Source organism: Carassius gibelio, chromosome A20 (assembly GCF_023724105.1).
Source record: "Carassius gibelio isolate Cgi1373 ecotype wild population from Czech Republic chromosome A20, carGib1.2-hapl.c, whole genome shotgun sequence".
NCBI lineage: Eukaryota > Metazoa > Chordata > Actinopteri > Cypriniformes > Cyprinidae > Carassius > Carassius gibelio.
This window is the reverse complement of record NC_068390.1, coordinates 27847960-27869986: the sequence shown is the minus strand read 5'-3', so window position 1 is coordinate 27869986 and position 22027 is coordinate 27847960. Positions and strand designations below refer to the sequence as shown.

General features: G+C 30.1%; 1 protein-coding gene across 9 annotated transcripts; it reads right to left on the bottom strand.

Moving 5' to 3' along the window:
• Nucleotides 1-715: 715 nt before the first annotated feature.
• Nucleotides 716-22027, bottom strand: LOC127938478 (serine/threonine-protein kinase PAK 6-like). 9 transcript variants are annotated; one of them, XR_008148725.1, is made up of 13 exons: nucleotides 19975-20815; nucleotides 18927-18957; nucleotides 18729-18788; nucleotides 17378-17470; nucleotides 14905-15132; nucleotides 12083-12550; nucleotides 10805-11164; nucleotides 9717-9850; nucleotides 8635-8761; nucleotides 6968-7093; nucleotides 4615-4749; nucleotides 1870-2283; nucleotides 716-904 (listed from the first exon to the last, which is right to left on the bottom strand). XR_008148725.1 is itself a non-coding variant. In XM_052535120.1 (13 exons), exons 6-13 carry the CDS (start codon nucleotides 15118-15120, stop codon nucleotides 2116-2118), a joined length of 1734 nt encoding a protein of 577 aa, XP_052391080.1. In that variant the 5' UTR covers nucleotides 15121-15132; nucleotides 17378-17470; nucleotides 18729-18788; nucleotides 18927-18957; nucleotides 19975-20117; nucleotides 21952-22027; the 3' UTR covers nucleotides 716-2115. The 9 variants fall into 9 exon arrangements, 8 of the variants coding, with proteins under 8 accessions (XP_052391080.1, XP_052391081.1, XP_052391086.1 ...); XM_052535120.1 differs by adding an exon at nucleotides 21952-22027 and having other exon boundaries at nucleotides 716-2283; nucleotides 19975-20117; XM_052535121.1 differs by adding an exon at nucleotides 21952-21981 and having other exon boundaries at nucleotides 716-2283; nucleotides 19975-20286.

The window sequence follows — 22027 nt, the reverse complement described above, 5'->3', positions numbered from 1 at the left end:
ATATATATATATATTAACTTATTTCAGTTAGCTGCTAAGGCAACGTTTACAATACATATTTATCTAATATTTAAATTTTATTTTTATTTCACGTATTTCAATGAACAAAAATATTTTAATAGTTTTAGTCAACCGGATGTATTTAGATTTATATTATTAAATTTTTACTGATACAAGTTTAGTCAATTTGACGTTCTTTTTTTGTATTTATATATCTATTTAGCTTTATTTTTTAGTTTTAGTAATAGTAAAAATTTTAAACATTTATAATTTTCGTTTACATTTTTAAGTTTAGGGTTAGGGTTAGGGTTACAAAAATTATATTTATTTCAATAGCACTTCATGAAATGTGCAAAAAAAAAGACTTAAGATGCATGTTAAGTTTTTGTCATTTTATCATTTTTACTTTATATTTCTATTTAGTTTTATTTTTCAAACTTGAGCTCGAGTAAGAACACTTGAAATATTTGTCAGTGTCAGAAATGTCCTCTCACAAGTGTTTAAGTGCTGCTTAAGTAAGTAACGAGCTTATCAGGAAGTAGATTAGCAGACAGAAGTGTTCGTGCTCATTCGCTCGATGTTAAAAACACGTGTTCACTACACAACGGCTGATATAATCAGTGTTTGGCCTCTTATTAAACAGCGATCAATCATCAGACATGCTTTAAAAGCGTCCTGTGCTGTGGTTAAACCATGCATTCGATACAGTCAGTGCTTTATATAGTACCTCCAATGCATTTTGTAAATGTAATGCTTGATTAAAAATGTGAAGCAGATTTGACAACACAATTGCAGACAGTTTATGAATTATAAAAATCATTTTAAAGTCTTGGAATACAAAATAAAAACAGCATTGAGCTTCTCCACAGCCTGCTGGTTTACAGAAGAGCTCCAGTTCAGTTTCCTGGACACATTAATCATAACATTTAATATTATTTAGCAGATGCTTTTATCCAAAGCTGTACAACAGTAAAAGTTACATTTTAAAGTTAACATGATTTATAAATTATGTTTCTGGTTTCATCGCACTGGTCACTTATTTCTGCCAGGGGATAAAAAATAAAACAAGGTAATTGTGACTTTTTTAGTTCAGAGTTTAGAGTTTATATCTCACAATTCTAATTCATTTCTCGCAATTCTGACTATATCTAACTATTCACTTTTTTTTTTTCTTGGAATTTTGACTTCATATTTCCCAATTATTTTATTTTTTATTTATATTTTCTAAAAAAAATGCAATCTGACTTTATATCTTGGAATACATTTTTTATTTATTTTGCAATTCTAAGTTTAAATCTCACAATTCTATTTGTTTCTTACAATTCTGACTTTGTATCTTAAAATAATTTTTTTCCCCAAATTCTGACTATATTTCACAATTAAATTTTTTAAGACTTTATTACATTTTTTTTTTTTTTTTTTTTGCAATACTGAGTTTAAATCTGGCAATTAAATTTTTTCTCTTGCAATTCCGGCTTCTTTTTATTCGCAATTCCACTTTGTTTTCCTAACAGTCCCTTTTTTTGCAATTCTAATGTCAAATCTCACATTTCTATTTTTTCTGACTTTTTTCTCTCAATATAAATATTTTTTCTCCAATTTCTAACTTTATATCTGACGATTCTGACTGTTTCTCCAACAATTCTAACTTCACTTTTCCCCAATTCCAATTTTTTTCCTACAATTCTGACATTTTTTCAGAATTCTGACTTATTTCTCACAATTACATTTTTACTGTAATTCTGGTATATATCTCACAATTCTGACTTTTTTTTTAATTACCTTTTTTTATTGTCTTGCAATTGTAAGTTAACGTTTCACAATTATGATTTTTTCCTCAGAATTGCAAGAAATAAGGACACAAATTACCTTTTAATTCATTGTCCTGCAGCACATTGAGAAGGATCATCAGACGGCTTTAATAAACCCAGCAGCTCAGTCTATATTACACACAACACAATGTCAAAGTTTCTGTGCAGATGCATTAGAATAAGCTGAATGGATGCCGACAGGATGATGGGTTTGGGATGAATTGTTCCTGCGAGTCTCCAGTGGGAAGTGTTTCAGCAGATCAGGAACATTCCCAGTCCACAGTGCTGATGTGGGACCCCTAGGTCAGCAGTGGGACATGCGCTTGCGGTGCTGCTCCACTAGAGGCACCAGACAGCGAGGAGAAGTGGCCTGAAGCATGAAGGGATGCTGGAGCAGATCTCTAGCGCTCGCTCGCTTCAGAGGATCACGGGTCAACATCGAGTCCAGAAAGTCCCTCAGGACCGGAGAGATCTGATCACAGGATTATTAGCATTATTATCCAATTAACATCATAATGACATGATAAAAGTCTTTTTTTAGTATTATTCATAACAGTATTTGCTATTATTTTTGGTGTATATATATATATATATATGTGTGTGTATTAGCTTTTATTTGTCATGCTTTTGTCATTTTTATATTTCTATTTAGCTATTTCCAATTTATTTTTCAGTTTAGTGTAGTACTATTCAACATTTATCATATTCATTTTTTAAATTAAGCGTTTTATGTTATAATATTTTATTGTTCATAAACTATTTATAGCATTTTTATTAACTGTTTTACTATTTTATAATTATATTATGCATTTATTTTAGCTTTATTTAATTTTTTTACAGTTTTAAGTTTAGTAATTTTACTGTTTTGTAATGTTTTTAACTTGTTAAGTTTAAGGGTGTCATCTAATGTTTATTTTATTTTATTCCATTTAGGCTTTATTTTATTAATGAATATACATTTTAATCTTTTTTTTTCTGAGTGTATTCATTGATGTTTTAGTATTATTTATATTCTATTTACAGCATTTGTTATTATTTTGAACAGGCTTTTATCTTTATATTTTATATTTGTATTAGTATTTCTTTTACTATTTTATTATTAGCAGTTTTATTTGCTTTCGCCATGTTTATAAAGTTCTATTTAGCTTTATTTTTGTATTTATTAATCGTTTTACTTTTTAAACTTGTATAATTTTTTTTCATCTAATATTTGTATTTTATTTTATTTCAGCTTAATTTCAATCAATAATTGATATTTATTTAAATAATTTTAGTGCATAATAACAGCATTGATTTAAATGTGCAAAAAAATGTACATGCATGTTAAGATTTCACATTCAGTGTTATTTTAGTATGACTGGGTTACATATAGTTTTTATTAATATTTTGTGAAGGTTTTTGTTTTTATATATTCAGTTTTCCAATTTAATTTTAGTCAATTTGTTGTGTGTTTTGTAATTTGTACTTTTTCTTTTCATGTCTATCTAGTTTTTATTCATTTGTATTTTAATTATTTTGCAATTAAAAATATGTCTTGCAATTCTGAGCTTATATTTCACAATTCACTTTTTTTGTTGCAATAATGACTTTATATCTTGGAATTATTATTTTTTTATTTTTCAATTATGAGTTTAAACTCACAATTGATTTTTATTTATTTTTTATTTTAATTTTATTGATTCTCATAATATATATTTCCAATTTCGGACTTTATTTCTAACAATTCAGACTTTTTCTCCTAAAATTCAGCTTTACATTTCGCAATTCAAATTTTTTTTCCTGCAATTCAGATTTTTTTCTTTTCTTTTTTTTCTATTCTGACTTTATATCTCACAATTATTATTTTTTTCTTGTAATTCTGACTTTATATCTCACAACAATGAAAAATTCTCCCATTTCTGACTTTATTTCTCACAATTATAACTTTACATTTCGCCCCAAAAAAAATTAATGTTATAAATTTTACATGTAATGATTGCAGATTCAGCTTTATTGTTATATGACTTTGTAGTATTTTGTGAAAGTTTTTGTTTTTATATATTCAGTTTTCCAATTTAATTTTAGTCAATTTGTTGTGTGTTTTGTAATTTGTACTTTTTATTTTCATGTCTATCTAGTTTTTATTCATTTGTATTTCCTTTGCAAATAGCTGAAATAAAAAATTCTGACTATATTTTGCAAGTAAAAATATTTCTTGCAATTCTGAGTTTATATTTCACAATTCACTTTTTTTGTTGCAATAATGACTTTATATCTTGGAATTATTATTTTTTTTATTTTGCAATTATGAGTTTAAACTCACAATTGATTTTTATTTATTTTTTATTTTAATTTTATTGATTCTCATAATATATATTTCCAATTTCTGACTTTATTTCTAACAATTCAGACTTTTTCTACTAAAATTCAGCTTTACATTTCGCAATTAATTTTTTTTCCTGCAATTCTGATTTTGTTTTTTTTCTGACTTTATATCTCACAATTATTATTTTTTTTCTTGTAATTCTTTACTAACTTTACATTTCGCCCCAAAAAAAAATAAAAAATTCATGTTATAAATTTTACATGTTATGATTTCAGATTCAGCTTTATTGTAGTATGACTGAGTAGTATTTTGTGAAAGTTTTTGTTTTATATATTCAGTTTTCATTTTAATTTTAGTTAGTTTTGTCATTTTGTTGTGTTTTTTATATATATATATTTTTTTCACTTTTTCTTTTCACGTCTATCTAGTTTTCATTCATTTTTATTTCCTTGGCAGTTTCTCTTCTCTAGTTATGTTTTCAGTGATCCTCTGCTTCACCGTGCTGATGTTTCTTGCGGTCGGCGCCGGCTCGTCCCTCAGTCTCTTCATCGCTGCTATCGGCGTCTCGCTGAAATACGGAGGTTCTCCATCGATCATCTCCACCACCATGATCCCCAGAGACCACACGTCCACCTACAATCACCACAAAACATTCATATTTACATTTTGTAATAAATATAGGTTTCTCAAGGCTTTCTCCATGACATTTCCATTCATTCTTTTCCTTTTTGAATATACATTTTGTATTGGTTTTCATTATGTGTGTCATAACAGCTGATACAAACAAAACGTCAACATTACAGACACAAAACCACAAAAACAGGAGATAATGCACAGCAAGAAGAAGTTGGAAGGCAATAGAAATAGAAGTGAATGTCTAAATGAGTTTTGCCAGCATGTATCATCACTGATGCGGTGCATATATTTTAGGTGCATGAGATTGTGTCTTTCCAGTATCTGTTGAGACTAAAATACCTCCAGTAACATCCAGATAACAGAGAACACTCTCAGAACATTGCCTTGAAGCACAAAGATGTTATTCACATCCCACGGTCGTTCACGGATTGTTTTTTTTTCTGAAAAGCTTTATTCGGATGTCTGTCTAACATTTTTTTTTATGTTAGTATTTATTTCAGAATGTTAAGAGAACATTTAAACGTTATATTCCCATAATCTTGAAAATGATACAATGGAATGTTCCTTTAACGTTTGTATCACTTAAAAAAAAAGTGCCCCGGATGGATTTTTGATGCAGTGTGTTGTGCAGCTGATTTATGAATAAAGCTGGAAGTGCACAATAAATAAAGTTATTATCTCTCAAAAGAAAGAATTGACTCTGAGTCGCTTAAATAAGTTGTTTAAAATGTTTATAAAATTTTCTGTGAAGTTTTACGTTGTTTTTCTTTTTAAGTTAGTTTTTGTAATTGTTTTAAAAAATTATTTTTACAGTTTTAGTTTCTTCAAAAACATTTCTATATAATGTAATGTTTATATTTTCATTTTTAATTTTAGCAAAACATTTTGGAATTTAGTTGTGTTTATTTTTATATTTCTATATAGTTTTTATTTTTATATTATCCATTTTCATTGTTTTAGTAATTCTGTTCTGTCTTTGTTTTTTTATTTGTTGTTGTTTATTTTTAAACATTTCTATATAGTTTTAATTTTTTATTTTAGTTTAAGTTTTAGTAACTGTTGTTTATTTTTATTATATTTTGTGTCTTTTAGAATATTTTTATATATTTTTTTATTTTCAGTTAAAGTTTTTGTTTTAGTTTGTGTGTTTATTTTTAAGTTATGTTTTTGTATATTTCTATATAGTTTTTATTTTATATTATCAGTTTTGATTTTTAAAATTGTAGTTTTGCTTTATTCTGTTGTCTGTCTAATGTTTTTATTTAATTTTATTGTTTCAGAACATTCAAAAGTTGCATTACATTAATCTCCCAAAAATGATACAATGTAATGTTCCATCAATGTTTATATGATCAAAAAAAAAAATAATCTTTTAAAGTGCCCAACATGGATTTTTAAAAACTGTCTTTCATGCAGTGTGTAATGCAGCTTCGTGAATGTAAACGATTTGCAAAAAATCGTAAAGCTGGAAGTCACGATTAATAAAGTTTTTGTCTCTCAAAAATAAAATAAACACAATTCACACATCTCCACATCATTCATAGAATTTTCTCTTTTGGACTTTCATGTAGCAGTTTTTTAAATGTTACCATTTCTGTCAGAGAACATTCGAAACTAACCTTTCCCGTAACATTTGCCAGAATTCTAAAATGGAATGTTCTTTGTTTCACTTGCAATAAAAACTAAAGATTTCAAACACTCTAAAAACGGGAAGTTTTTAACCTTCAGAAATAACATTTTCACAACAAAATGGGAACGTTAGCTAAATGTTCTTAGAAGAACATGTTGAGATGATGTTAACAGCTTCATCTCTATTCAAATATCATTTATTGACTCCCATTCTTTCCATTAAAAGGCCTTAATTACAGCATTAAATCATATAAACATTTGGTGTGACATGAACCAGAATCAAACTGTGGCTTCTTTATTATATTCATCTGTCGCATAAACTTAAATAAAGTGATTAAAACTCATAATATTCTCTAAATTAGGGCCAAATATTGAATTCCGTCATGCATCCATTTAAAGTGAGGATTAAAAGTGTCTTTGCCTACTTTGTTAGCACTTTTAGGTCTACATTTAATAAACCTATTGGACAGAAATTAGCATTATAAATCATATTCATGTAGATGTTAGTATAAAACTGTATTATCTGATTAAATTAAAGGCTAGATTAGTTTTTTCTTTGCATGCATGATGGATGTGTTTCGTTCACCTCGGTGCCGTACAGCTTCTTTGAAACCACTTCGGGCGCCATCCAGTACGGAGTCCCGACTAACGACTTCCGCTTCGGGATGTCTTTACTGATCTGAGCACAGAATCCAAAGTCGGACAGTTTGACCTGTAAAACAGAGAATCACACATCAATCCTGCTTCCTAAAACTAAAACCAGTCGCATTTCCATCATACACGTCTACTGCAATAAATGCATTTTCTATATTTTCCGTTTTCCAGATTTAGTACATTTTGTGTGCGTTTTGGTCATTTTTATGTTAGTTTTTGTTTCCTTTAAAGTATTTGTATATAGATTTTATTTTTTTATTTTCTGTTTTCATTTTAAGTTTAAAGTTTTAGTAATTTAGCTGGGATTATTTTTATTATTTGTTATATTTGATCTCATTTTAGTTAGTTTTAGTAATTTTGTTATGTCTTTGTCTTTTTTATTAGTTGTTGTTTCTTTTAAAACATTTCTATATAATTTATATTTATATATTTTCTGTTTTAATTTTAACTTAATTTGATTTTTTTTTATATTTCGGTCTCATTTTTATTTTTTATATTATCCATTTTCATTTTAAGTTTAGTTCGTTTTAGTAATTTTATTGTGTTTTTATTTTTATTCGTTTTTGGTTCTTTTAAAACTTCTATATTATTGTTATTTTTAGTTTTCCTGTTTTGATTTTAAGTTAAGTTAGTTTTAGTAATTTTACTGTGTTTTTATATTTATTCATTTTTATTTCTTTTAAAACATTTCAACATTATCATAAGTTTAATATGATTCTGTTTTCATTTATAATTTAGTTAAAATTTTAGTAATTTAACAGTGATTATTTTAATTCGTTTTTTATATTTCATTCTCATTTTTATTTTTATATTATCCATTTTCATTTTAAATTTAGTTAGTTTTAGTAATTTTACTGTGTTTTTATTTTTATTACTTTTTTAATTTCTATATAATTGTAATTTTAATATTTTCTGTCTTAATTTTAACTTTAGTTAATTTTACTAATTTAGTTGTGATTATTTTTATTAGTTTTTTAGATTTCTATCTCATTTTTATTTATATATTATCCGTTTTCATTTTAAGTTTAGTTAGTTTTAGTAATTGTATTATGTTTTTATTTTTATTAGTTTTTGTTCTTTTCAAACTGTTCTAAATATTTTATATTTTTCATTTAATTTGTTACTTTTAGAAATATTATTGATTTTATTTTATTTTTTCTTTTAAAACATTTCTATATAACTGTAATTTTTATATTTTCTGTTTTCATTTTAACTTTAGTCACTTGCCTTGGCAGTGGACTGAAATAAAAGAAGTTTAATTTTTACAAAAATATTTTAGTTTAGTTTGGTTTATGATTTATTTTATTTCAGATAAAGAAAACTTTTTTTTTTTTTTTTATCTATTTAAATGTAACCCTGGTATACAAGGGAAAACCCAAACTGGTGTAGAAACAATTTTCACTCAAAAACGACTAATTATTATAGTATTTTATTTACAACTTCAAATAAAGAAAAAAAAATCTTTACAGTGTAGAAAACTACATTCTTAAACATCTGAAAAAACCCTGGTAAATGTCTAATGCATGTTAATAATTTGAGATACAGTATTGTCAAGTCTATGCAGTTCATGCTTCTTTTCCTAATTAAACCGTGTCTCACCCGGCCGTCCAGCGTCAGTAAGATCGAGTCGCTCTTGATGTCTCTGTGTATGACGCCCTGAGCGTGAAGATAACAGAGAGCCTGAAGAACAGCTTCACACACTGTAGCAATCTGCTCCTCTGTTAGCCTAAACACACACACACACACACACACACACACACACACATAATGAAAGATAAACACGGGCTGTGCCTCTTTACACTCCTCAGGAATGATAACACACCTCCATCGCTCCCTCTGATGCATGTTTAGTGCACTACTGTTCAAAAGTTTGGGTCATTCTGACTTTTTTCAAATGAAATTAATACTTTTATTAATTGAGGATGCATTAAATTTATCAAATATATATATATATTTCAAATAAACGCTGTTCTTTTGAACTTTCTGTTCATCTGTGAATTCTGAGAAATGAAATGCATCAGTTTCCACAAACATATTAACTGTTTACAACATTGATAATAATCAGAAATGTTTCTCCAGCAGTAAATCATCATATTATTCTGATTTCTGAAGATCATGTGACACTGAAGACTGGAGGAATGATGCTGAAAATACAGCGGAGCATCACAGAAATAAATTACATGTTAATAAATATTCACACGGAAAACATATATTTTGAATCGTAATAATATTTCACAATTTTTACTGTATTTGTGATCAAATAAATGCAATGCATTAAAAAAATTGTACTGACTGCAAACTTTGGAGCACATTGTGATTGTGAATGTGCATCTAATGCACTGCATTTCAATTTCTTGCATAAAGTATTGCATGAACTATTAAACAAAGTCTGCGGTCGAGGATGAAAGAGGTTCAGAATGAAGGATGTGTGAACATCAACAAAGAGCTGCTGTGCAAACAGCGTCAAAACAAACCAGTTTCCAGCTTGTTCTGTAACTCTTTCCTCACTTGAGCGAGTCGCTGGTGCTTTAGTGAAGGTTTCTACGAGGATACTGTACCGTCTGAACGACATCAGCATGATTTCAGGTGGAAACAGTGCACATTAATACACATCCTGTCATCAGTAACACATGCTTTGAGGAATCATCCGTGTCCATTATCTGTTAGACAGTGTTTGTCACCTGGTCTGTGAGACGATGTTGGTGAGAGCGCCGCCCTGCAGGTACTCCATGATCACCCACAGCTCTTCACCCACCAGAGCGCTCCGGAACATCTCCACCACGCTTCTGTGTCTGTAGTCTCGCATGATCACCACCTGTGTGGACACAGACACAAAACACTTAGTATTACTTTTTTTTTAATGATATATAAATATATATAAATATTAGAAGTATTTTTATTTTTTATACAAATTTATGAGGGTTATTTTTGTAACACTGATATACTATAATAGTTTTTGTTAATATTTTTTGTTTATTTTAATTTTTTTTTATTCCATTTTGTTAGCTTTAGCAATTTAGTTGTGTGTTTTTGTCATTTTTACTGTTTTCTGATTTATATATATATATTATTTCTTATTCCTTATATTCTATTTCATTTTAAATCTATTTTTATTCTATTTCAAGGTTAATGTTTATTTTGTCAAGTAACTAAAATGTTTTTTATTTATACATGTACACATACATATACAGTATATATATATATAAATTAATTAATTAATGAATTTAATGATGAGATTTCCCACCAAATTTCCATTATTTTACTTCAACGAAAGGTTAGAATTTAGAATTTTTGTTTTAATGAAATATCAAAAATAATCAAAAAAACATATTTTTTTTCACAGCTAGAAAAACCTTTTGCTCATATTTACCAAGAGTATTTATATTAGTTGAGGATGCTGTATTTATGTATATATATATATATATATATATATATATATATATATATATATATATATATATATATATATATATATATATATATATATATATATATATATATATATATATATATATATATATATATATATATATATATATATATATATTTAAATATGTTAATGATGATGTGTTTCATGGAGTCACTGAGAGACTAATGTTCCCTGTTCATGAATGATTTGATCCTTTTAAAGCCAGCATTTACAGCATGTGATTGTGTGATTGTGTGATTGTGTGATTGTGTGATTGTGTGTGATTGTGTGATTGTGTGATTGTGATGAATCTCATGTGGATTGTGTCGGGTGAAATGTTTAGTTTGGGGACGCTCACACCTCGTTGAAGAGCAGTTCTCTCCTCTGCTGTTTGCGGAGGTCCATCATCTTGACGGCGACCTGCCGCCCGCTCTGCTTCTCTCGGGCGATGCACACTACACCCGTGGAGCCCTCGCCGATCTTCACGAAGTTCTCCAGAGAGGGGCGAGGGTCTCCGGGGTCCACCACCATCTGCAGCGCGGCTCTGAACTGTGTGTGTGTGACGGGTGTGTGTCCGCTGGGCGATGCTGGAGTCACCGGGGATCTGACGGGAGAAGAGGAACGCCGTGCTCTCGGGTCACCGCTCGGCGTCACAAGGCCTGGTTTGGGACTGCTAGTGCCATTGGGTTTGGAAATGGCTGGGAATCCCGATGAATTCACCTGTAATCAGAGGAAACATGAGTTCTTCAGATAAACCTAGGAAGTGCGTTCTATTTGAATTCATTTAAGTAGTTTTTAATTACCAAAAAAAGTCGAGCTGGGCAGTGTTGTTATTGATAATTAAAACTATTACTATAGAAACATTAAAAATAGATTTCCTTGAGAGCAAATAGAAGTTATAAAAAAAAAAAACAGCTGAAATAAAATTAACTATATATATATGATAGGTAAAAACTGATAGCCTGAATGCACTGTAAGTCACTTTGGATAAAAGCATCTGCTAAATGCATACATTCAATTTAAATTATATATATATATATATATATATATATCATATTTACCAAGGTGTGCTAATATTTGTGAAAGGTTCTGTGTATATATATATATATTGTTAATGAAAATGAGAAATGTTGCATAGCCAAATAAAAAAGAAAGTAAGCTTAAGTAATGAAAAATAAATCAATTGTAAACAAAAAAAAATTATCATGGTGAAATAATTAAAATTAAAAAAAACTATTTTTTGAAAACATTTAAAACTAATAGAACAAAAAAAAAAAAAAAAAACGGACAAAAGCACATAAAAGCCTAAACTAAGATTAAACTGTGAACTGAAAATATAAAACAAAAAGCAAATTAAAAATGTGAGTAAAAAATAACATATATATATATATATATAATTAAAAAACATTTTTATTTATTATACTAATTATAATATAATTATTTTAATTCTAATATACATTAGAATTAGTCAAAAATGTGTCAATTCTTTTTTTAAATGTAACTCCTTGTTTCGAAACATTCCTAGAACGTTCAAATGTAACAAATGTTCAAAATTCTATAAAACGGAATGTTGCCGAGTTTTGAAATGGTTTAAAAAGAGAATGTTTCTAAGTGCTCTGAGAGAGTGTTTCTACACACGGTGAGGTCAGAAGTGGACTGCGGTCTCCTCTGGAGCTGATCTGAGTTCAGTCTGTCTCCATCATGACTCCAGACGGCCGTCTGCTCGGGTTCAGAGACCCCGGGTCCTTCACGGTCAGGGTTAGACACCAGTGAGATGTCCCGGGGCATCAGCGCCGTCTGTCCCATGAACACGGACCTGGCTCGGGGTCGTGTGGAGGATCCGCTCTCGCTCTGGACCGCTCTGGATCTGGAGCTCCTGTCTGACACCGACTGGACGTTTCTCTGATCAGCCTCATTGAGCTCCTGATATTCGTAAGTCTCTCCTTCAGCTTCCTCCCCCAGACGACCCAGAGACCGCGCTCGTTTCCTTAAAGACGGGCTGGTTCTCCTCAACGAGTTCGAGCTGGACACAGAGAGTCGACTCATCTCGGCGATCGCCGCAGAAATGTAGTCCTCGTGTCCGATGAAGCTGCCGCGAACAATGCTCTAGAAGACAAATCAAACAAGTCATCAGAACTCCTCTGCAAGTGAATGGGTGCCGTCAGAAGGAGAGTCCAAACAGCTGCTAGAAAGACCGAGCTTCATCCCTTGATTCCCAAAAATCCAGTTTGATTGACAGCTGACAGATCTAGATGTTTTTCCTAAGCACCTTTTTATTTGTAACATCTAGAACCGTCTTCATTAATGATGTCACTACTATTATATTTTAATAATAAGAGGATCAGTGATAAGATGCTGTATTCTATTACTGGAATATACAAAATATCTATGCAGTAAAATTATATGCAGTATAAGTTTTGCATGATGTTTTGGTTTAAATGGAATAAAATTAATGTCAATAATATTTGGAAATAATGCCAAAAATATTGATTTTGTAATGCAAAATATATTTCTAGAGTGAAATATGATTGAGAGCTATTGACTATTTAACTATTTAAATTATAATTACGTGTTATTATTACATTATGTAAAAAAAATAATGCTGTATTACTGGAATATACTGTATATCTATGCAGTGACATTTTTATTTGCAATTTAATATTAACTATATACTGCTTGTCTAATATTTCTGCTTAATTATCATAAAAATAACATAAGAAAAATAATGGATTGTTATGCAACTCATTCATAAAATATAACAATTTCTTTAAGCAATGTTATTTATTATGCATTCATTAAAATATGATCTGGAAATTTTTTGGGGGAGATATAATAAATGACCATATAATAAATACATAGTAATGATAAAAATAGCATTGCATTACTGCAATAATATTCATTGCTTAATTGTCAAAATAATGTCAGTTTCCCAAATATTGCAAAATTATATTATATATATATATACGTTTTTTTGTTTTGTTTTCACATTTAAACAATGTTACTCAGTGAAAATAATGCAGAATAAAATAATAATAAATTAATATATATATATATATATATATATATATATATATATATATATAACATTTTCTGCAAGAAATAAATTTCAAATTTTTTTCTTTTTGAATTGAAATATGTCCTAGGTATGTTTTTGAGATTCATCTTGTGACTATATTCATAAAATAATAAATTGGACATTTACTCCTAAAAACAGAGTATGAAACAAATTCATACTGAAACTGCATGAATCAATATGCATGAGATATTTTAATCAGGGACTGGGCATGAGAAAGCAATCTAGATGATGAAGATGAAGATGAAGATGGTGGTTATATAACAGCGGTGTGGAGCAGGTCTGTCAGCTCATGATCTGAATAGTGTTGCTGACACGTGAGAACCCTGGGGAAACACCAACCTGTTTAACAACCACACACACTTTCTCGATGAAAGATTGAGTTTCTGTGACGACTGTCAAGAAATCATAGGAATATGCCTCCATTACACGGTGAAATCAGAAGATAAAATACAGATTTTTACATAATATTTTTTTTTTTTTTTTTTTGCGAATGATGCAAAAAAGAAAATGCTATATATGTGTGTGTGTGTGTGTGTGTGTGTGTGTGTGTGTGTGTACAAGAATTTTACAGAAATATATTACAGGAATTTCAACATTCCAAATGCAATGTATTGTTCTTTGGCTATACTAAATTTGTTCCTTATTTTTCATAAAAATTATGCAAAAAACTTGAAAAACACATCGCTTTCTTTAAGCAATATCTAAAAATAGTTTATAGAGTGAAATATGATCTGAAAATGTTTTTATGAGATTCACCTACCTAGAGACTATATATTGATTACGTAATAATCTTAATAATATAATTTTATTACTAGAATATACAATATATCCCTGCAGTGAAATGCTATGCATTATAATATGAAATCTGTATATATATATATATATATATATATATATATATTATATATATATATATATATATATATATATATATATATATATATATATATATATATATATAAATTATATGTTTGCTTAATTTTCATAAAAATAATGTCACTAAGTTCTGCAAACAATTCAATATTTATATATATATATATATATATTATTATATTATTATTATATTATATGATTATTTTTTGAATTTGGACAAGTTTTTATAAATAATTATATAATAAAACATTATTCAGTGGAATGCTTGTAATTTTTTTTGCTTTATAGTTTTGCATTCATAAACATTCCTAAAAATAATGCTACTAAATTTGAACAGTTGCAGAATGTTACAATAGTCCTTCATTACTGTGATACTCCTGCAGTAAAATGCATCGCACTATAACATCAGCTCTACTTAACAATAACATGAGTGCATGCATTTAACTGATGCACAACAACATAGCACTGATAAAACACACACACACACACACACACACACACACACGTTTACCCTCTGGGGCCTGAGCTGCACCTGTGTGAAGCTGCAGGGGTCCACCACAGGTTTGGGTCTCCGGAGCGTGTCTATAATGCTTTGCCATTGAGGCGGCAGACCCACGAAACAGCCCTGCACCGGGTCGAAGGACGTGTGCACCCTGTGCTCGAAGTTCCTCGGTGTGGAGATCTCCAGCCTCCTCTTCTTCTTCTTCTTCTTCTTCCTCTGGAACATCCTGAGAGCCTGCTGGAAACAAGAGAGAGTCCCGTCATCATGAGACGACAGCAGAGCCATGAGTCCGCTCTGGAGAACACACAACACAAGAGCTGTCAAAACCAGAGCGGAGAGGGGCGGAGCTGTCAATCAGACACCCGAGGACACGCCCCTTTCACACTTAAACACAGAGACAGACCGAGGCCGGACCGGTTCTTCACTAATGAACCGTGGGAACCAATCTAGTGAGAGGATCGATCTTGCTGTAGAAGTGACCAGATGTTTCTGAGAAGGAGAAACCCATAAAGAGATGTTTCTAAACCGATAAAACCACTGTATTAGGTTTCCTAAAGCCTCGTTGCTGTTTCACACTCAATCTCTTCTAAAGCTTTTGTTAAACTCAAAGCTCTTTTAGTGTAACAGGTTCAGCTCGAGCTTCACGTGTCAAATCTTGACTGGTTTTGATCAAGTAAAGGTCAGAATAACTGAACTGAATCTCTCAATTATATATGAAAACTGATATTTCTATAATTGTGTGTCAGTATGCTACACTGTCTCATCTGATCTCAGTGACTTACATTGAAAGTTATCAAACTCTTAGGCCATATAAAGTGTCACAAAAAAAAAAAAAAAAAAAAAAAAAAAATTGATTCTAGCATTTGTCTGAAGTGTATGTCTCTGTTCTTTGGCTGTAGTGACTCTGAGTGTGTGTTAATGATCATGACAGTAATGTGGATCACCATCAGCTCGAGGCCGTGTGTTTCTAACAGATGCACATCGACTGAAAGGTTCACGGTTCGGTTTGTCCTCGAGTCCGTCTGTGACCCTCGCTGTTCGTCCTGATGCATGACGCAAACCAAACCCTCGCACAATTAATGCACATAATAAAAGATGCTGTTTCTTCTTTAGTCCTGAATATGATACACTGTGTGTCATTGCAGATATCAAATAAAAACAACATGCATATTTATGATGACTCTCTTTATCTTACAGTAGATGTTCCTCACTGTTGTTAACCCATAAAAGCCTGCGCTTCCTCGTGTGGTCAGTCAAATCATCTCTGATATTTAATTCAGACCTGCTTTAGCAGACTCATCTAATACAGTAGTGAGCGTGCGCTGTAAACATACTGTACATACTGTACATGAAGTAAAGCTGCACAAACACAAGCCACAGGATCTCCCTAAACCACACAGAGCTTGTGAAAGCTGTCAATCAATATTTGCTCACAGTGAGCAATAAATAAACCACACAACAAGATTAGACACGCACATGCATCGCTTGCATTCCGCAGGAGGCTTTTCTATTCAGTACGTTTATGTATAAAGTCTTACTTTAAAAAAAGGCAATTAATAACTATAAAATAGTTCCAGAATTTCTGGCACTTTCCTCAAATATTAATATTGAAAGGTGAAGCATGTGATTTCTGTTCTCTTGTTTTTATGTTATATTTAAATATAAAAAGTGTATATTGGATATTAAAATATAGAAATACACATGCTTTAATATGCAGTAAAATAAATCATGCACATTATTAATTATTAAATCGTGCACACAATTAATAGATTTTTCTAGTATGTCGTTCAGGGCTCCACACTTTAAAAAAATAATGCATCTAAATATTTATATAAAAATATTTAAAAAATATATTTTTTTGTTTTTATTGTATTATATATATATATATATATATCACAGTAAAAATCTCCATCTATTTCAACTTAAAAACTTCATTTTTTTAGTATAATCATCAACTTAATCAAGCCATTTCTACTTAAATTAAATAAACCTGACTAAATGAATCCCATAATTCAAAAAATATATATTTTATATATATTTTCAAACAAAAACACAAGTTGCCATGACTTACTGATCATATCATTATATATAACTATATACATATATAACTAATAATAAATATTTCTCGAGCAGTAAAAGATCATGTGACCCTGAAGACTGGAGGAATGATGCTGAAAATACAGCGGAGCATCACAGAAATAAATTCTACTTTAATACAGATTCACACAGAAAACAGATGATTTACTCTAGAATAATATTTCAAATTTTTACTGCTTTTCCTGTATTTCTAATCAAATAAATTCAGGTGTGGTGAGCAGAAGATCTTTTTTTTTTATTTAAAAATCTCACTGTTTAAAAACTTTTGACTGCTAAATATATATATAAATATATATATATATATATATATATATATAGAAGCAGTAAATAAATGTCAGTATAAATCAGCTGAACCTGAAGCCTGTTTCTCTCACCCGTGTCTTACCTGTGGATTGTGTCTGATTCCCCTCACTTCATCTTCGGCTCCAGACACGAGGAACTGAAAGGCTGTCCTGTTATCTTCATCCGCTGCTCGCTGCTGTTTGATCAGCGGGTGTGGAGGCAAACACATGACAGATGAAGAGTCAGAGAGTTACACGTCACAGAAAGAGCCTGACCTACATCTGATCACGCCGGGATAGATCAGATACCAGCGCACACATGCTATTACAGCAGGAGCGTATTTAGCCGTGAAAACCAGACTTTCCACTTTTAGTTTGAAATGCATGCCTGTACACTACATTAAACAGGACAGGAACACCCTTCTGTTGACTCAGTCTTATCCTTCAGAAGAAGCTTGAGAAACTACGTGTCCAGCTGCGAAATATGTGTTTAATGAACATTCTGATAACATTCCCAGTGAGTTACAATGAAAACATCCCGTTTCTTTCTTTATTTTAAATATTGTACAAATGTATCTTAAGAGAACATTGCATTGTATCACTTTGCAAACATTGTGGAAATGTTACATTTGAATGTTCTCTCGGAAACAAGCGATATAACATGTTCGACGAACATCCCACTGACAGTCCGTGAATATTTATACAAATAATATTTGTATGCCAACTTTTTGAGAACATTATTAAACACCAGATAACTCTGTAGGAATGTTCTATTAATGTTACTGGAAGAAAACACTTTTGGGAAAGTTCTGAGATGTGCAAAATTCGTCCTAAAATACATTTCGCTAACATTCCCAGTGAGTTATGAAAATGTTATTTCTAAATGTTATCTGAATGTTCAAAACGTCCTTTTTTAAATGCTTTTAAGCGTATTTTTCTGAGTCGTATGCAAATGTTTAGTGAAGAATCTGTAACTTTTCAAACACTCAATGTTACATTTGAACGTTCTGAGAGTTCTGAAAAAAAGTAGCAACATTTCAATCCATAAAAGAAGTTTGAAAGAAGTCGATGAGCGTCAACTGACATGTTTCAGAAATCCTTTCCATGAATGATATATAAAACAACAGCAATAATGTAGATTATGTGGAAAATAATATGTTTTTTGAACCTTAAACCACATAAATGCAACATCATATGACCCCGGTCACATGACTAGTTGAATTTGTGACATCTTTTAGGCATAATATTCATAAATCAATCCAGTTATGAGAAATAACTCAACATTCATAGATTTTGAGATGCAACTGCAGAATATAAATTCACAAATGATGGAATTACAGGAAACGTGTTGACACGAGGCGTCCAGAGAGATAATAATATGTGTTTGTACACAAGTTACATCCAATATAGCTGATATATTTTTGTCATACAGATAAAGAAAGCTTTAGAAATCACCGTTTCTCCTCTTCATCGAGCCTAAGTTCATGCAAAACCCAGGTCCAGGAACGTCACGCTCTATTTAGACAAGCAAAAGATCTTTAACACAACTCCTGCTGGTTTGGAGCAAGACACAAGCGATTGAATTCAAGAACATTAAACAATAATTCATAACATTTCAATGCTATGAGTGATTCAGCAGCTGAATATACTTACTTTACACGCACTACTCATCTCATTAAAACATCTGGATCACGTCAGAAACAAAAGAAAAGACAAGAATTATCATTTATGCATTATGAAAAAGTAAATCACATTTTTCCTCAATATTCTCAACACTGGACGATGTACTTTTGAGTTTTTTTCCCTCTTATTTTAATTACTGCAATTTATTTATTGTTATTCATAAACTAAATACTGTTAAATAATGTTTATTTAACTCACTATAAATTAATATCAGTACAGCAAATTCTAAATAGGGGTATTATATTTAATTAATTTAATTATAAATAAATATAAATTATAAATTATAAAATATAAATATATATATATATATATATATATATATATATATATATATATATATATATATATATATATATATATATATATATATATATTCATTTATCTATTTGTTACTTGAGATAAAGTAAACATTTAATTAAATAAAAAAAAGGAAATCTAATTTTAGTTTAGTTTAACTTTAGGTAGTAAAATAACTAAAAAAAATATATATATAAAATAAATAAATATAGGCACATTTAAAAAGAAAAACGATTATAAAGATTATTTAAAAAAAATCTTTAACAAAATTTAATTTTAGGTACTGAAAAAACTAAAACAGAAACTGCAATAAACATTAAGGAGAACTACATAGATTTTTTTTTTAATGAAATGAAAACAGAAAATATAAAATTACAACAAATTCAGAATATTAACAAAAACTGTAATTGTATATTAATGACACTGAAATAGCACTGTATAGATGCAATCATAACATCATTACAGTAATAAGCAATGTGAGCTTAATAACCACAATGATCTCGATGATCCTAAAACATATTTCCAGTTCTTTAAACCATTTATTCATTTAGTTTCTGGAATGAAAGAGGATCAAGATGAGTTGAGAGATCAGAACGAGAGAAAGGAAGCAGAGAGATCCTCTGAGCTCTCTTTAGTGTCTCAAACAGAGACCAACACCATCCAGCTTCACTTACAGAAGAAAGAGAAGAGAGAGGAACTCAGGACAGAGAGAGGGTCCTACCTGAGGATCGCAGCACACACACACACACACACACACACACACACACACACACACACACACAGATCTGCGTGCTGCTGCATGTTCGAGGGTATGGGAGCGTCTCTATCCTCTCCGAGTCACTCTCATGACAGACTTCTAGTGTGCTGCGGGCCGTTAAAGCAGACAGACACACCGCGCTTTAGTCTCTTCATCATCATCATCATCTTCATCAGGAGCTACTAGAGGAAGTCCTTCATCAAACCTGGCCTTCCCGCTCAGAATTCCTTGCTAATACGTCATGACGAGATATTATCGCCAAATCACGGATTCAGTCTTTTTGAAAAATGGAAATGGTCATTTATGTTATTACACTGGACTAAAACTGACACATGGTTGACAAACTTCTAAATTAATGTATCATTTGTAAACCTCTTTATATGCGATATTATCACCAAATATTGTTTTCTAACGTTTTATAAAACTGAAATACTAGTTAACATGATCACGTTTGGACTAAAACTTTGTGACTTTGTTCTCACATGGTTGACAACCTTCCATAAAATTAATCATTTAATTAATTAACTACAAATTTGTTAAATTAATTGTAATTATTTCTAAAAATATTTTCTACTTTTTTATTATTATTATTTCTTGTGCTGTTCTGGGTAAAAAAAAAAAAAAACCTGACCTTTTAAAAATCGTTTGTAAACCTTTTTATATGAGATATTATCACCAAATATTGGATTCAGTCTTATTGAAAAATGAAAATGTTAATTTATGTTATTACACAGGACTAAAACTTTGTGACTTTGCTGACACAAGGTTGAAAAATGTCCAAAAAAAATATATTAATTAATTAATTAACTACCAATGTGTTAAATTAAGTGTAATTATTTTTAAAAACATTATCTTTTTTTTATTTCTAAAATTACCCCCCCCCCCCACAGTTTTTTTCTGGGTCCAAAAAAAAAAAAAACACTTGGTATTTTTTAAGTAGTTTGTAAACTGCAAACTATATTATCACCAAACTTTTTATAAAACTAATATTCTAAAAAAACTAAAAAGTTAACACGATCACATTTGGACTGAACTTATAAACATTTCTTATAAATCTTTCATCATCACCAAAACTTGGTTTCAACGTTTTGAATAATGGAAATGCTCATCTATGATGTTAACACACTGGACTAAAACTTTGTGACTTTGCTCATTGATGGAATTAAATTACTGAATTAATAAAAAATAAAAAATAAAATAAAAATGCAATATAGCATCACAGGCAACTTTTAGTAGGTCGTTCATTTTTGTTTGGTTCCTGAAGAAACAAGACATTAATTCTATTACTGTTTCTCAGCTAATGTCTATTTACTCCCCAAAACAGCAACGATGAATGAATTTAATAAAAAATAAAAAAGTGAGGTTTGCTGTTGGGTTCTTATAAGAGACGATGCACAGTCACACGGTTTTTATAGATATTATACAAATATTTACACAACTGACCGAGTTTTCCCAAGAAGCACATGATAACTATCAAATATTCACTGTAAAGGTAAAAAAATATTTAGATATGGCATGGCATTTATTTTTATTTTTTTTATGGAACAGTTTACAGAATCTTTAAAAAGTGTGCATTTATGTATTTTGTTGAAAATCATATTTGATACATCAGGCTTTTATGGCTCTTATTGCGAGAATATGGAGGAAAAAACCCAGAGCTGCTCAGCTGTCCACACTCACTAATTCACTGTCAAACAAGAGAATAAACTACTAAAACAACTCTATTATTGATTTATAATAACTCATTAACGTCCACACCAATGTTCAGGTTATTATAAGCTTCTCAGTTGATTGCAGAAAGATTTTCCTCCACATTACTTGTATCAGATATTAATAAAGTCATCAGAACGTTGCTTTAAGAACATTTTGTTCTAACATTTATGTAACTTATTACAAAATGGTAGTGCTATTGTGAATTCATTCTTAACACAAGCCACTTACCCATCAGGAGTGTTAGTCTGGTCAACAAGAATAACTCCTCGTCACAATCTTTCCTATACTACAGACAGAAGTCATT

Excerpts from the sequence above, each read along its gene's own strand:
- LOC127938478 (XM_052535120.1), bottom strand. The coding sequence starts at position 15,120 with ATGTTCCAGAGGAAGAAGAAGAAGAAGAAGAAGAGGAGGCTGGAGATC. Across the intron at positions 9,851-10,804 it reads GAGAACTGCTCTTCAACGAG|GTGGTGATCATGCGAGACTA; the intron begins GTGTGAGCGTCC and ends GTGTCCACACAG. Across the intron at positions 2,284-4,614 it reads CCGCAAGAAACATCAGCACG|ATCTCTCCGGTCCTGAGGGA; the intron begins GTGAAGCAGAGG and ends TCCTGTGATCAG.